The sequence below is a fragment of the Eretmochelys imbricata genome, chromosome 8 (genome assembly GCF_965152235.1).
Source record: "Eretmochelys imbricata isolate rEreImb1 chromosome 8, rEreImb1.hap1, whole genome shotgun sequence".
Lineage (NCBI taxonomy): Eukaryota > Metazoa > Chordata > Testudines > Cheloniidae > Eretmochelys > Eretmochelys imbricata.
The window spans coordinates 97,439,028-97,456,340 of NC_135579.1; the positions used below are offsets into that span (position 1 = coordinate 97,439,028).

General features: G+C 50.6%; 1 protein-coding gene across 1 annotated transcript; it reads right to left on the bottom strand.

Moving 5' to 3' along the window:
• Window positions 1–1,154: 1,154 nt before the first annotated feature.
• On the bottom strand, window positions 1,155–16,097 carry SHISAL2A (shisa like 2A). Its single transcript, XM_077825379.1, has 3 exons — window positions 15,916–16,097; window positions 1,665–1,804; window positions 1,155–1,174 (listed from the first exon to the last, which is right to left on the bottom strand). The coding sequence occupies exons 1-3, from the start codon at window positions 16,095–16,097 to the stop codon at window positions 1,155–1,157; spliced, it is 342 nt and encodes a 113-aa protein (XP_077681505.1).
• Between the last annotated feature and the right edge of the window lie 1,216 nt (window positions 16,098–17,313).

Sequence of the window (17,313 nt, forward strand, 5' to 3'; positions counted from 1 at the left end):
AGAAGACAAAGAAGTCAATGCGCTATTTTTCAGGCTAAGCTTTTCCTTGTAAAATGAAATTATGAAACCTTGCTTATTTAGTCCAATCTCCTAATTTTGTAAGAATAACTAATTGTTGTATTAAAAATTATTCTTTTCAAGCCCTTACTAGTAATTTATAAGTCTGTAATTGTCTCCATATTCCATCCCAGAGATCCCTGTAATCTGAGTTTGAATACATCACAGGAAGCTTAAATAGAGGCTCAGATTTAAAGGACAGTGTTAGTGCTCATCATAAAATGTAATTTATTATCACCACTTTGCAATGGAGTGGGATAGCCTGACCTAGAGAACTGTCCAAGCTAATATACATTATATGGTGAATACATATAGTTGAACTGTTAGAATGCTGTCAGACTGGTGGGCCACGTGCAGGGTGATATGCAGGGAGAGTAAAAGGAGCCTTTAACTATTCTTTTACCACGGAGCAGAAGCAGCCAGAACTGCAGTCCTGGAGCTCAGGGATTGCTCACTGCTACTGACCACAGGGATGCCAGTAATTTCAAAAGGGACAGGGTAGATTTGCTGATCCCTTTCCCCACCAACTAGCCATGGAGGGGAGACTATGCTGCACCTTCCTATGAAATGATGCAGCAGCTATGCTCCACCATATTCCTCTCCTGCCTGCCTGGAGCCTCTCCTCCCTTGCCCACCTCTCACAGCTTAAACGCCCGTTTTCCTCCACAGCTGCAACAGTTCCATCCACCCCTCTCATACAGAGATTCCACTGATTCCCCCGTCCTGAATTTTGAAGGGGTTAATACTTATATACACAATGACAGTGTAAAGTTTAAAAAAATAACATGGACTGTAACTGAATTTCCTTTACTCCAGTAAACTAAAAGTTACTGCAGGAGAGTGTTTAGTGTAAAGCTCTAGATTGGAATTTGTTTTGGGCATTTGTGGCCCCAGAAAGGAGAAGCCATTTTGGTTTTGGCCAGAGGGCTGACCTATGCTCCCAACTAAGGCAGTGTCCTGGCCACACCTTACAGCAGAGATAAACAGCCCTCTCACAGAGGAATTATTGCAAAGATTCTACCTAACTATAAAGACAAGACAGGTTACTTGAGAGAAAGGATGTTCCACCAGAGGTTTCCTGTGTGACCTTGGCCAGATCACAAATGGTAGGTGTACACTGCAATAAAAAAAAAAAAAAAAAACAGCTGGAGCTATAAGACTGCAATATAGCTGTTCAGGCTTGGGCTGCAGCTTGGGCTCTGGAACCCTGCAAGAGCCTTTACCCTGAAGAGATAAAGATTTACTCCATCAGTGAATTGGTGAAGGCAAATCCAGCATAACAGAAGTTCTTTTGTGATGGGGATTTTAAATACCCAGAGAGATAGTTAAAAACAAAACTCTCAGCATATCCCGCATAGTCTTTAATTAAGGAGTTATAACAGGAATGGTTTGAGATTTTACAACACCCTGCTGCCTGAGCCCCGCAAGCCCAAGTCAGCTGACACAGGCCAACTATGGGTATTTTACTGCAGTGTACACATACACTTAGGGACAGATTTTTAAGGATATTTAGGTACCCAGATGGATGCCTAGTGGGGTTTTAAAATTCTTGCTGGAGTAAACCTTTATCGCTGCAGATGATGTCAACAACACAAAGCTGATCTTACCTGCTGTCTGCAAGCTTAAACCTGTATCCAGCTTGTTGCGTGGCTTCGTACTGATAAACAAGTAACAGAGAACACACACTGTGATGATAAAAGCAAGCAGGACCACCGCTGCTATTGACAGACCCACAAGTGCTCCAACACTGAGAAGAGAGAAAACAAAGTGATTAAGTGTACACACTAATCTGTGATGTCTGTCAAACAAATGCCCAACATGGGATCTGGAGGTTACCTGTATTCAATAGGGCAGGGAAACAATCTTACATTTTTACTATCTGTATAGATTTAGGACCAGATCCTTAGCTGGTGTAAAGTTCCTCAGTGGAGCTAAGCCATTTTACAGTAGCTGAGTGCTTTTATCATGTTACCTGCTACTTATTGGGCCTGATTCTGCTCTCATTTACAGTGATGTAAATCAGGAGTAACTCCACTGAAGCAACACCCATGTAAAACTGGTATCAGTGAGATAACTCTCTCTCTAGTCCTGAGCCCGCCTCCGAACAAGTCATCAGAAAAATGTAAAGAAATGTATATTCTTTGCTGGGAAATGCTCATCATTTACTGCAGCAATCAGTTCCTGTGTGTGAAATGGCTGGAAGAAATTACCCAGGGCTTCTTAAAAATCAAATCAGACAACATCAAAGGCACACTAACAAGAAATCAATAAAAAGTACTGGGGATTACTTGTCTTCACAATTGTCCCTGATTTTTTCATCTCAATCGTCCCTGATTTTATTGGCACTTCTACCATGGAACTTTGATTTAAAGGACAAAGGAAAAAACATTTCTTCCGATGTTGCACTATAAAAGAAAAGGCTCCCAACCTGCTAACAGACTGCTTAGGAGTCCATGCAAATATTTCATTCTTGGCTCTCTTCTCTGAAGGAACATAAAGGGTATTAAATATTTTAGATTGAAGGTTAATTTTTGTACTTCAAGAAAATACACTTATTTTAAAACCTAATAGGAACATGTTTGATGTAGCGGACACATATTTGTCACAGGCTTCTCTCCTTTTGGTTCTGAAATGTGTGTAAAAAGGGCTAATGGAGTTTATTTAATGATTCAAACAGCACCACTCTTTTTTGCTAGTAGCTTTGCAAGGGAGAGTGGAACTCTATGACCCCCGCTATGCCTCTGTCTTACAGCTTGTCTACACTGGCAATTGACAGCGCTACAACTTTCTCGCTCAGGGGTATGAAAAAACACTCCTCTGAGCCCTGCAAGTTTCAGCGCTGTAAAGTAGCCGTGTAGACAGTGCACCAGCACTGGGAGCTGTTCCCCTGGTGGAGGTGGTTTTTCTATAGCGCTGGGAGAGGTCTGGTGCTGCGACTACACAGCCACTTTAAAGCGCTGCCGTGGCAGAATTTTAACGTTGCTAGTGAAGACATGCACTCAGTGTAACAAGTTTTGAAGGCAGACCAATTTGCTGCTTCTAAGCCCTTTGTCAGTAGCCACTGCTGCAAAGGAGCAGTGTAAAACTGAATATTAATTCACTTGCACATAGTAATAAAGGCATTAAAAAAAAGGGAACATATTCAGGAGATGGGAAATGAACCAAGACATACATTATATCATAATATTAACTTACTGCAGCAGAGGCAATCTCAGGGGTGGGCATACTACGGCCTGTGGGCCAGATCCGGCCTGTCAGGACTTTGGATCCGTCCTGTGGGAATGCCCCCTGTGGTGCCGCAGGCCCCATGCCACTCTCAGAAGCGGCCGACACCACGTCCCTGGGGCCCAGAGTGGGTGGGAGGGGCAGAGGGCTCTGTGCGTTGCCCTTGCGTCCAGACACCACCCCCCGCAGCTCCCATTGGCCGGGAACGGGGAACCGTGGCCAATGGGAGCTTCGGGGGAGGTACCTGGAGGCGTGGCAATGGCAGCACTCAAAGCCCTGTGTCCCCCCTCCCCCGGGGGCCGCGCAGGGACGTGGCTCCGGCTGCTTTCTGGAGCAGCGCGGCATGGGGCCAGGGCAGGCAGCCTGCCCTGGCGCCCGCCGCTGCCACCCTGGAGCAGCTTTAGGTAAGTGGCGCCAGGCCGGAGCCCAAACCGCTCCTGCACCCCGCCCCCCAACTCCCTGCCCTAAGCCCCCTGCCTGTACCTCGCCAGGTGGGTTCTGATCTCATTTCTGAGATTTCAATTCAGGCACTTATAATCAGAATAGACAAAGCACAAGGAATGTACTGGAAGGGATCCACATGAGCATCCATCAAATGAACAATTTTCCTTATGACTGAGTCCAATCCAGCATGAAACTGAATCTGGAGGCTTTTGAGAAAGAAAAACAGTATTGATTCTTTTCAGTTAATACTAGCTCTACAAGCTGAAGGCCTGAATACAATAACCCAAAGACTGGAGCACAAAAAAGAAAGGTTGTCCACAGTCTCCTATCCAAATATTAAGGAGGCCTATGCATGTTCAGGAAAGATCAGGATTATGCAGACTAACATGTTCTCTTCCTTATTCATGCATCCAGCTACTACCTCTTCAGCTGCAACTTACCATGACACCCATCATTTAATCATCTCAAGAGGCATTTCTTTATACAGCACATCTGTGCTACCATTACATGGCATGTGCAAACCACCATTCGGGGTAAAAATGGAAAAGTTAAGGAGGATTACTGCATCAAGAGGAGTGCTGAGCATTCCTCATCACAAGTAAAAGGGTATAGAACAGCATGACACCAAGGAAGTGCTCTACATCTGAAAGACTGCCATGTCCTAGACCCACTTATCACTAAGGGCATGGCTACACTGGAAACTTCAAAGCACTGACGCAGAAGCGCGCTTTGAAGTACAAGCGGGGTCACTCATGAACGCTGTGAGAGAGAGCTCTCCCAGCGCTCCTGGTAATCTACCTCCACGAGCTCTCCCAGCGCTCTGAGCCTGTCCACACTAGCGCTTTAAACTGCTCAGACTTGCTGCGCTCAGGGGTGTGATTTTTCACATCCCCTGAGACAGCAAGTTAGAGCGCTATAAAATGTAAGTGTAGACAAGCCTAAGGCTGAGATTTGGTCATGGAGGTCACAGAAAGTCATGGATTCTGTGACGTTCACAGCTGCAATGGCTGCTGAAGCTGATCCCGGGGCCAGCTGCTTGGGCGCCCCGTTGGACAGCTTCACCAGGCGCTGCTCAGGTGCCCCACAGCCTGCCGCACCAGCTACAGTTGGAGTAGCCTGGGGCCAGCCGCACTGGCTGCTGCTCAGGCAGTCCCAGGGCGGCTGGCCCTGAGGAGTGTCTGAGGAGCGGTCCTAGGGGCAGCCCCGGGGCCAGGCGCACCAGCCACTTCTCGGACGGCTGGCCCCAGGGAGCACCCATGCAGCAGTCCCAGGGGCAACTCCAGGGCTAGCCGCACCAATCACTGCTTGGGTGGCCCAGTAAACGCCTGAGCAGCGGTCTCGGGGGCAGCCCCGCGGAGTGTCCAAGCACTGGCCATGGCTTGGGCAGCTAGCCTGCTGGAAGCACCCAAGCAGCAGTCCCAGGGCGGCTGGCCCCAGAGAACACCCGAGCAGCAGTCCCTGGGACCTTGGAGCAGGGGTGGCTGGGGGCAGTCAGCCCCTGCAGCCAATGCGGGTGCTAGCCATAGGCCACAGGGCTCCCACAGCAGTGGTGTCCTGGGGCCCCAGGAGCAGCTAAGTTTTAGTCAGGGGTATTTATACAGTAAAAGTCATGGATAGGTCATGTCCAAAAACAAGTAATTCATGAAAAAAAAAAATCACCATAAAAATGCAAAGTAAATTACCTCCAAGCTTTTAATAAATAATTATATATTTCATAAGCAAAATTATTAAATAATATTCTCTTCTTTGGTATTTCTTTAATTTACTTCCTGTGGAGGCACCAACCAAGAGAGCCGAAAATACAAACTCTTCTGAGGAGTTCCTGGATCTGAGATGCTGGACAGAGGCAAATTATTAATTGTTTTGTTATCTCAGCTCCACCTCCTGGGTAACCCATGCATTAGCTCATAAGCACTGATTTGAAAGAAATTGAATTTACTTTCTCTTGATTAGGTGCCACACACAATAAAAGTTTAAAGGGAAACCAGAGTACAAGCATAACAGTACTGGTATCTGTTAAGGAGCCCTTCATGAAAGGCTGCCTTAAAGCAGGCATAAATGGTTATCAGAGGATCAATCCACAAAGGAGGATATTTGGGTTGCCTAGAATTTCTCTGCCCTCAACATGTTAGTGATATGCTGTGCAGCAGTGGAATTGGTATGTTAAAATATTTTTTACCTTTTAACTTGAAATAAACTGTATGTATGTTCTTTTTGAATGGAATGCGGCTCTGGAATGCAACTGGCTGCATGTTCTTGTCAATATGGGCTCTTTTTTAAGACATCAGTGTCTAGCCTTTGTTAATCTTGCAGTAAAAATAAATTTAACCTGTGTAGTTGCTCTAATCCCAACCCCCTCCCACTGGCTAGTGCAGGGGGAGTGGTTACGGAAAAGGAGCATAGCTATAGCTAGCAGTTGTAACAGTTACACCACAGGGAGTTGTCACAATTTAGAGCAGACTAAGGCCATGCTAAATTGTGCAATGGTACCTGACTGGTGTAGATCAATCCAGAACTGAGGGCACACAAAGGTGGCTTAAATAAAGACACCTTTGCACTTCTCCCCTGAACTACACAGAGCATTCCTCAGCCACAGTTCAGATTTGGAGCTAATAAATCCATAAAGATACATAAGCCTTGGTTCAGCTACATAGACCTTCATACAAAGAATCCTTAATAAAAGCCAGGCTCTGATGTGAAAGAGGAAACAAAAGGCCAAAATAAATAAAGTGTGAAAGCATCTGTGGGAAAAGAAGTCAGGGAGAGAATGAGAAATAGGTAAAGGGACAAGGTCTCAATAAAGGAAAACGAGGACTGAAAAGACAGCAAACGAGTTCAATAATGAATAAGTCATGAGAAAGCAACTGAGCTTTGGAAAAATACAAAAGCAAAATTCCACAGAAACAGAGATACTGTAACAAAATGATAGAAAGAAACAGGTGAGGAGTGGGTAACAAATGCAAAGAAAAATAACTGGAAGAAAAAAAAATCAGTGAGAGAAAGCATCAAACGCTCATGATGGATGTTCAGGACTCTATAATTAACCATGGACGAGACCCACAGGAAAAAAAAAAGTCCTGCACATGTTAGGAAGGGTAACTATTATTGATTAGAGAGGCATGACTAGCAGTGTAATGAGCACAGAACTTGGAGACAGGAATTTCTGAGTTCTAATCCTAGCTGTGACACCCAACTTCCTGTGTGCCCTTGGTGGGCCAGTCACCCTCTCCCAAATGCATTGAGAGGATTCATTATGCAGCATTTTTTAAGAACTTTGAATATTAAAAATGGTACGTATTATAGAGCAAACACAATTAGAACTGAGTTACCTTCTACCTACAGTATATGGATACATCATGCATTTAACTTACTCAGCTTAGTCTCAATCGCTCCCCAGGTTCATCTAAAGACATGGTTGCAAAGAAAGCTCATGAAAACAATATTTCTGTGAATTATATTTTCAAGCAGAATAGCAATGAACAGTCAAAGCAGAGTCATCTTTTAGAGGTGGTCCTTCTAGAAGGATTTTGATTCATTATTTGATTACTGTGCATTGCTTTGAAGATGTAAGGCCTGATTCTCCACTGCTTTAGCCCTGGTGTAGTCATTCACATGAGTGCAGAGTGAGTGTCATGTGGGACAAAATTTTACCAAATCAGAACAGTAGCATTTGCACCCACTCTCATCACAACTGTGACTGCACCAGGGCTAAAGCAGTAGAGAATGAGGCCCTTGAAATGTTATATAATTTCTAAGTTGTAGTACCACACAGTATTTAAAGGATGGTGATGATCCCAACTGTTTTAAAAGTGCTCCAGAACTAGAAGAAACATTTGAGAGATTAGTTTAAAAGTTAGTTGTTTTAAAAGTGCTTGATAATGAATGTGATATAGATTCTGCTCTGGAACAAAGACAAACAAGTCAAACTGTTCTCAGTGGCTAGACTTTTTTACTCTTTTGGGATAGAACTATACTATAAACTATAGCACGTACTATAAACCATTATCATAGTGTTGGGAAGCTGTAGAGTTTCCAGTGTCCCAGTGATTGTGAGCTGCCATTTGACTTGTGACTTAAGGAATGATCTCTCTCGCAATTTCCACATAAGTAATTAAAATTTCTTGGAGATAGGGCCAATTAATAAATGTTCACAAATACATCTGCTTAGAGATATTTTTAATAACTCCATTTATCCATTTTAAAATCTTTTTCCATGATGTTTTACATGATGGACATGGGCAGTTAAACTCTGCTCTAAGGACACACTACAAAACACAGAAATTCCATAGTAATTATATAGCCCTTTGTACAGCCTGTGACCAGAACACCGAAAGAGATATGCTTTCTTCTTCGAGTGATTGCTCACATAATTCCAAGTAGGTTTGTGCGTGCCACGTGCACAGTCATCGGAAGGTTTTTCCCCTGGCAGTACATGTTGGGACGGCTGTGGAACCCCCTGGAGTGGCACCCTCATAGCAGCGTATATAGGTCCCTGCTGACCTGCCACCTCTTCAGTTCTTTCCTATCGCCAGTGACCGTCGCTGGAGCAGCTTTCTCTCTCTTGTGTTTAGCAAGTGATTCCCTAGTGGACTGTTATCCATTTTTTTTTGTAAGTAGTTTTAAAAAGTTGTAGTTAGTCAGGTTTTAGTTGGGGGTTCCTCCCTCCACTATCTTTTGCTCCCACCCAGGGACCGGGGCATGCCTCGGTCTCAGGGTTTCAAGCCGTGTGGTCCTGTCTGAAATCTATGCAGAAGGGAGATCCACACAGCTCCTGTCTGAAGTGCCTAGGAGAGGCACACCAATCCAACAGGTCCAAGATCTGCAGGGGCTTCAAACCCAGAACTAAAAAGGAGCAGGACTTTCGACTGAAGCTCCTCTTGATGGAGTTGGCCCTTTGTCCCCAGCCGGCCCAGGCAGCACCTGACCCTGCGCCCGGCACTTCGATGCGCAGAGCACCTCCCTCGATGCAGGAGGCTTCGGCACCAAGAAAGGATTCAGTTAAGGAATCTTGGCACCACCATTCTCCGGTGCCAAAGACAGCCTCCGGTGCCAGTGCAAGACACCGCTCTCATTCACCGGTGCCGCACAAAAAGAAGAGAGCGGACAGGGGGTGCTCCCACACTAAATTAGTGGAGCAAGCAGGCACCAGTGGGGTGCTTCCTGCGTTGGAACACCCAGCTTCAGCCCAGTCTATACTGGCACCGCTGACTCCAGCCTCACAGGGAGGTCTGTAGAGTCTGGTCCTGGGGGACTCCCTGGTACAGAAGGACCTGGAGGAGGACATAGGCCTTCTGTCCACAGCAGACATTTAAAGCTGCCAGGGACTTGATTGCTATGACTGCATAGCCTCTCGCTCCAGCACTGGCTCTACAGAGAGGTACCATGCCATCCAGGGGCAAGCCTAAAAGAATGCGGCACCGATCTCCCTCGCCACGGCAATGTTCCCCAGCACCGTCTCGGTCTGCACCACCCTGGTCACCGGGATTGGACTATTCTTCAGAATTGGAGACGGACTCCTATGTGTCCAGGCATAGCCAGTACCACTCCCGGCACCGCCCCAGGCAGGACGTAGGGCAGCCGGTGCCTCTGATGTCCTGGCCCCCACAGTGGCAGGGGCCGGCCCAGTGGCCCTTCTGGACACCGTGGGCCTACCACCAACAGGGCCCAGGCTCCAGATCCCTGTCAGTGGCCTCGGAGGTTCGGATCCCTCCTTCGGCCATCTCAGTAACTCGGGAGCCTCCCCATGGGCAAGACACGGACACCCAGGTCAGCGCCAGCACCGAGGTGGGCTCAGCATGGGCACCAGTACTGATACTGCAGCGGCACTGAGCACTACCGCTATCCTCTGCACCGCTCAAGGGATCGCCACACAGGGGGATCCCTGCAAGGCGGAGGTCAAGGAGACCCAGTGCCCCCAAGAGCGTTGTCCTCATCCTCCCTAGATGAGGCAGTGGCGGGTACCTCTACTACGCTCCCTGCCATGTACTCCAGGGCGCATCAGGACCTACTTAGGAGGGTGGCCCAGAACCTAAATATGCAGGCAGAGGAGGTCTCTGAGGAGACCAATCCGATGGTGGACATTCTTCTCCCTGAAGGACTTTTGAGGGTAGCGTTGGCCCTCATCAAGACTATCCAAAACACAACTAAGGTGTTGTGGCATGCACCCGCCTCTATTCCCCCACGGCTAAGAGGGTGGAACGCAAATACTTTCTGTTGTCCAAAGGGTACAAGCATCTCTTTACCCACCAGCAGCTAACCACGAGGAGCAGCAGAGACAGTCAGGGCCTACCCCCAAATCCAAAGAAGCTAACCAGCTGGACCTCTTCGGTCGGAAGATGTTCTCCACCGGGGGTCTCCAGCTTCACATAGTGAACCAGCAGGCAGTCCTCTGCCATTACTGCTACAACTCCTGGAATAACTTGGCCATGTTCCAGGGATTGCTTCCCGCGGATTCCCACTCTGAGTTGGTGCAGTCTTGAAGGAAGGCAAGGTGGTCACAAGGACCTCGCTACAGGCCGCCTTCGACTCGGCAGATTCGGCCACCCGTATGATGGCTACCTCAACCTGGAGTCTCTCCGCCTCAGAGCATGGAAGCTCCATGGCTGAACCCATTAGAACTTACATGAACAGACTCAGTCAGGGAGGTTTGGCAACAGAAAACCTTCTACTCGCACAACTTATCTGGCTAAGTGGAAGAGATTTTCAATTTGGTTTATTCAGAAGGCACTCCTCCATTGCAGTCCTTGATTCCTTTCATCTTGGACTATTTATTTAATTTAAAGTAGCAGGGACTGGCAGTATTGTCAATAAAAGTGAACCTGGCTCTGATTTTTGCTTTCCATCCCGGCTCAGCCGTTCAGTATTTGCTTAACCCTGTGGTTGGCTGCTTCCTCAAGGGGCTAGACAGACTGTAACCTCAAGTACGACAGCCGATTCCCCCATGGGATCTCAATCTGGTGCTCTCGAGACTCTCTTCAAGACCCTGGTGACATGTTCTCTCCTCTACCTCTCTTGCAAGGTGGCATTCCTTGTGGCTATAACTTCATCTAGGAGGGTATCTGAGCTCAAGGCCCTGACGTCCGAGCCCCCTTATATTGTGGTTTACAAGGACAAGGTGCAGTTGCGGCCACATCCAGCTTTCCTCCCAAAGGTGGTCTTGCAATTTCATGCGTATCAGGACATTTTTCTGCCAGTGTTCTTCCCTAAACCACATGCCACTAACTGAGAACATATGCTCTGTTCCCTGGATGTCAGACAAGCGTTAACATTTTACACTGAGCGGATGAAACCATTTAGGAAGTCAACCCAGCTCTTTGTTACAACTGCAGAATGGATGAGAGAGCTACCGGTGTCATCTCAAAGGATCTGTTCATGGATCACGGCTTGTATCACACGTGCTACAACCTAGCAAAGCTGCCAGCCCCACCGTTGACAGCTCACTCCACGAGAGCGCAAGCTTCATCTGCAGGGCTGCGACGTGGTGGTCTACTCACACGTTTACATCGCACTATGCCATCACTCAGCAGGCTAGAGATGCTGCTGCTTTTGGCAGAGCTGTGCTACAGTCTGCAACTCAGTGAACTCTGACCCGTCCTCTGGGTGACTGCTTGGGAGCCACCTACTTGGAACTGAATGAGCAACCACTCGAAGAAGAAAAATGGTTACCTACCTTTTGTAACAATTGATCTTTGAGATGTGTTGCTTATGTCCATTCCAAAACCCACTCACCTCCCTTACTCCCCAAAGGAGAACATTGTGGGAATAAGGGGAAGACCTCTCAAACCCTGTTTCTTAGAAGTCTCTTATCTTGGGCAAGACCTACCGCAACCAAAACAGTCTAAAAATAGCTAACAAAATAAAACCCTACAACTCAGTTTAATCTACACTAAGGCTAGTGCTGTAAAATAACTATTTATACTTAGCTCTAAATAGTACACATGGCATGGAAATGGAAACTTTGGTTCCAGGACCACTGCAGCTGGATAGAAGAGCTGATGGATCGTTAGAGGGAAAGGGATATTTAGAACCTCAGTCTTTAGAATATTGGGCTCAAGTGAATTGCTCACCGTTCCTAACTGCCTTCTATTGCTCAAATAGGTTCTGTAGCCATGTGGTGTGGCTAGGTTAGGCCAGGTGACTCCTACACGGGGCTCTGTGGAGACTGTATTAGGAAGGAGAACCTTAATATTACATCTCACCTGGAAAAACATCACCACAGCACTATGTTGGGACACTAGCTTCCTAATGAACTGAAGTGGAAGAAGACACAATCACAAACATCATGTTCTGAAGACCTAGGTGACAGTGACCCTCAGAGGTCTCCCACCTAAGCTAACCTGCTTAGTCTCTGAAGGCTAATAGAAACACAACACAAGGAGGCATGGTTGCAAACATAGAGAGTGAGTCAATTAAATATTCCCATTGTTAAACAATTAAAATTGTACATTATTTTTCTCATTAATTTTACTTTATGTTTAGTACAGTAAAAGCCTAGAACATCTGATCCATTTTGCAGAATGAACTGTGGTTTTCCCAGAAAAATGGATTATGACATTACTGGTGGCACTCTCCCTCCTCCCCCAGACCCCCACTACAGTTTTACCAAGTGACTGCATATACATCTTGGCTCTAGAACTAGTCCCTCTGGTTGCAATGATTCATCTTTCAACATGAGTATCCACCACCTAACAATCTGGAGGTAAGTACTAGTAAAAATGTCACCTAAGGAGGAGTCAACTTGCTGAAATATTTTGTTCTTGTGGATTCAGTCTCTTTGCACACCAGCTTCTGACAAGTGCTTCAAGGAGATACATTCATTCTTGGGAGAGTGGGGAGGAAAAGACTAATTTTGTTTTATATTGATTCTATGGCAGATTGAGAAAAGTTTCTAACAATCACGATGGAGTCCAGACCAAACCTTCTTAGCTGGAATTGGTAGCTGTGACAGAGTGCCTAGCACTACAGTGGAACAAATAAGGACATCCTCAAGACTTATGGCCAAATTCCCTGCTGTTGTGATTCCACTGACTTCACAGTCAAATCCCCTACTGTTGTAATTCTATTGACTTCAGGATCAAATTCCCCGCTGGTGTAATTCCATTGACTTCAATACAGTTGTGCAAACAGATAATTTTTCCCTCTGGTTTTTTACTGCACAAAAGGATATTAATCTTTTACTGCACAAGATAACAAAATATACTATTTTTAGTGTCTCCACAATTTCTCCCTTTGCACAAAGCAGTTTACACAATCCCAGTTTCCTTTTCAGTGTGCTGCACAGTATTATTTTCAAACACTTTAACAGTTCAAGTTGCACTTCAAGGAGCTGCAGACAGATTTCCAACTGTTGAACAAAGAGGAAAGGAGACAGTGCTGGGAGAGATTCAGGCATGTTCCAAAATGAAAGTGAACATGGGGCCTCACATAAGCACATATGGACTCAACCTAACACATCTTTTCTAACTGCTAGGATCTTACTAGTGGCATCTGAAAGTGGATAGCAAAAATTGACAAAGATCCTCTATGAGCCAATTTACAGCAGTGGGTAAAGATTAGAGATGAGTACCTCACGTTGACAGTTTGTCAGAAAACTAAAAGTGTCCTTCCAAAATCAAAAACTTGAAAAACAAAAAACAAAGCTCAGTTTTCCACAAAAAGTAGATGCTTTTTACAAAAAAATTAATCAAAAATCTCAGTGTTAGTTGTAAAACAGTTTCAACTGAATTTTTTTCCATCGGCTGTAGTACAGATTTTATGTCTGATTTGAAACAGGGTTGGCAATGCCTTAAGAATTGTGCCCCCCGTAGTATCACTTTCTACTCCCTTTTACTGAAAGTTTACTTCACCTTTAGTTCTGTCTGAGATGGAAACAGTATAAACATTTGGAGCCTGATCCCACACAATGCTGAGCTCCTCTTGAGAGATGCTGTTGACCTCAACTGCTCCTCATTTGTCCCTCTGGAATGGAGGATGCAAAAACCCTACAGAACTGGGTCTATTGAGATGTAATTTATTAGTTTCCAAACATCTCCCATTCCTAGAATGCCCATCAAGGGCTGAATCCTCAGAGCTTCCACATGTGGAAATTCCATGGAAGTCAATGGGAACTTCACGCTCAAGAGTCCAGGGCTAACTGGATCAGGCCCCAATTCACCTGACAGCAATTCCCCTAATATTAATAGTGCTGGGGCAGGCTATTATACACGTGTGTTCACGCCCCCGACAGGTCGGTCTGTGCCCCGCGCGGACCCCTCCCCTTACCCAACGCCCCGGGCGGGTCGGTCTGTGCCCCCGGCCACCCCGTCACCCAACGCCCCGGGCTGGTCGGTCTGTGCCCCCGGCCCCCCCCCGTCACCCAACGCCCGGGACGGGTCGGTCTGTGCCCCCGGCCCCCCCCCCCAGTCACCCAACGCCCCGGGACGGGTCGGTCTGTGCCCCCGGCCCCCCCGTCACCCAACGCCCCGGGACGGGTCGGTCTGTGCCCCCGCCCCCCCCCCAACGCCCCGGGCGGGTCGGTCTGTGCCCCTGGCCCCGCGCGGACCCCTCCCCTCACCCAACGCTCCGGGCGGATCGGTCTGTGCCCCCGGCCCCCCCGTCACCCAACGCCCCGGGCGGGTCGGTCTGTGCCCCCGGCCCCCCCCCCCAACGCCCCGGGCGGGTCGGTCTGTGCCCCTGGCCCCGCGCGGACCCCTCCCCTCACCCAACGCTCCGGGCGGGTCGGTCTGTGCCCCCGGCCCCCCGTCACCCAACGCCCCGGGCGGGTCGGTCTGTGCCCCCGGCCCCCCTCCCGTCACCCAACGCCCCGGGACGGGTCGGTCTGTGCCCCCGGCCCCCCCCGTCACCCAACGCCCCGGGACGGGTCGGTCTGTGCCCCCGGCCCCCCCCCGTCACCCAACGCCCCGGGCGGGTCGGTCTGTGCCCCCGGCCCCCCCCCCCCGTCACCCAACGCCCCGGGCGGGTCGGTCTGTGCCCCCGGCCCCCCCCCCCCGTCACCCAACGCCCCGGGCGGGTCGGTCTGTGCCCCCGGCCCCCCCCCGTCACCCAACGCCCCGGGACGGGTCGGTCTGTGCCCCCGGCCCCCCCCCGTCACCCAACGCCCCGGGACGGGTCGGTCTGTGCCCCCGGCCCCCCCCGTCACCCAACGCCCCGGGCGGGTCGGTCTGTGCCCCCGGCCCCCCCCCCCCGTCACCCAACGCCCCGGGCGGGTCGGTCTGTGCCCCCGGCCCCCCCCCCCCCGTCACCCAACGCCCCGGGCGGGTCGGTCTGTGCCCCCGGCCCCCCCCCGTCACCCAACGCCCCGGGCGGGTCGGTCTGTGCCCCCGGCCCCCCCCCGTCACCCAACGCCCCGGGACGGGTCGGTCTGTGCCCCCGGCCCCCCCCCCCGTCACCCAACGCCCCGGGACGGGTCGGTCTGTGCCCCCGGCCCCCCCCCCCCCCGTCACCCAACGCCCCGGGACGGGTCGGTCTGTGCCCCCGGCCCCCCCCCCGTCACCCAACGCCCCGGGACGGGTCGGTCTGTGCCCCCGGCCCCCCCCGTCACCCAACGCCCCGGGACGGGTCGGTCTGTGCCCCCGGCCCCCCCCGTCACCCAACGCCCCGGGCGGGTCGGTCTGTGCCCCCGGCCCCCCCCCCCCGTCACCCAACGCCCCGGGCGGGTCGGTCTGTGCCCCCGGCCCCCCCCCCGTCACCCAACGCCCCGGGCGGGTCGGTCTGTGCCCCCGGCCCCCCCCCGTCACCCAACGCCCCGGGCGGGTCGGTCTGTGCCCCCGGCCCCCCCCCGTCACCCAACGCCCCGGGACGGGTCGGTCTGTGCCCCCGGCCCCCCCCCCCGTCACCCAACGCCCCGGGACGGGTCGGTCTGTGCCCCCGGCCCCCCCCCCCCCCCGTCACCCAACGCCCCGGGACGGGTCGGTCTGTGCCCCCGGCCCCCCCCCGTCACCCAACGCCCCGGGACGGGTCGGTCTGTGCCCCCGGCCCCCCCCCGTCACCCAACGCCCCGGGACGGGTCGGTCTGTGCCCCCGGCCCCCCCCCGTCACCCAACGCCCCGGGCGGGTCGGTCTGTGCCCCCGGCCCCCCCCCCGTCACCCAACGCCCCGGGCGGGTCGGTCTGTGCCCCCGGCCCCCCCGTCACCCAACGCCCCGGGCGGGTCGGTCTGTCCCTCGTGGCCGGCTGAGGGAGCCGCTCTCACCTGAGCCACCACATGTAGCCGTGCTCGTAGGGGAAGAAGCTGTGGGGGTCATCGCAGCAGTACTTGACGTCCTGGAAGCCGCAGCAGTACAGGGCGCTCGCCTCGCCGTCCGCCCGCGGGCAGCTGAAGCCGCTCACCAGCGCCCCGTCGGCGCTCAGGTAGCTGGTGCAGTCGGAGCTCATGGTGCTGCGGGCGGGAACCCTCACCGGCTCCGGACCGGCAAAGTTGGCTGGAGCTGGTGCCAGAGCGCGCCGCGCCGCGCCGTGGGGAGCCGCGACAGATGCTGCCGGGCAAGCGGCCCCGGCCCCCGCCTCCGCCTCCAGAGGCGGCTCCGCAGAGTCCTCTGGAGAGCGGAGCGCGGCCCCCCAGTGCCTGTGACGGGGGCCTCGCACCCCGCCCGGGCCACTGTATCCCACCCGCCTCCCGCCCGGGCCAGCCCGCGGGCTCCCCCTCCAGGACAGCTCCGGGAAGCGCTGCACTGTGCCGCGGTTGGGATTCTGTGGAAGGGGCCCGATCCCCCCTGCACTTCGGTTACATCAGGGAAGGATTAAGTCCAAAGACTTTCCTAAAACTTGTTTCTCTCGTCCCACTGCCCTCTGCAGACCAGACGGAGAAGGTACGGAGCTTTCACTGCGGTGATTTTTGTTATGCTGACAGTTTTTATCCATACAGACGAAACCAATCGCTTATAACCAAGGGAGACATTTCATAGAATATCAGGGTTGGAAGGGACCTAAGGAGGTCATCTAGTCCAACCCCCTGCTCAAAGCAGGACCAATCCCCAATTTTTGCCCCAGATCCCTAAATGGCCCCCTCAAGGATTGAAATCTAAGTCCTGGGTTTAGGAGGCCAATGCTCAAACCACTGAGCTATCCCTCCCCCCCTTAGGGTTTTCACCCCTTAGGGTACTTTTCACTATTTAAAATACAGTAATTGTCTTTCTCTGCAAAACATAACAATCCCTTTAACCCAAAACCATGTCCGCCCCAACAACTGTCATGATGTAGACATCTGATGTAGCTGGACAATCCCAGTTGCAGACAACCCAGTGTTTATAATGATCCTTTACTTCCAACATTGCCACCTCGGGGCAGGACGCATTATCTCAAACTTTCCCAAGAGCATTTCCTCCTCCAACATGGCAAATGACACGTGGATTTTGTTATTGTTGTTAAATTTTAGACATTTCAGGGTATCTAGAAAGAAAGCCTGAAGATAATTTTCTACAAAATGTTGCCTGAAGCCTATTATGGGCACCTGGCACCAAATATGAATAATGAACACTTGACTACAGTAGTCATAGCCATTATACTGAAAAAATAAATTTCAATAGCATATAGGAATGTTATAGTTAATTATGTTGTTTGGAAACCAGTTGCATATGGAAAAAATCCCAGC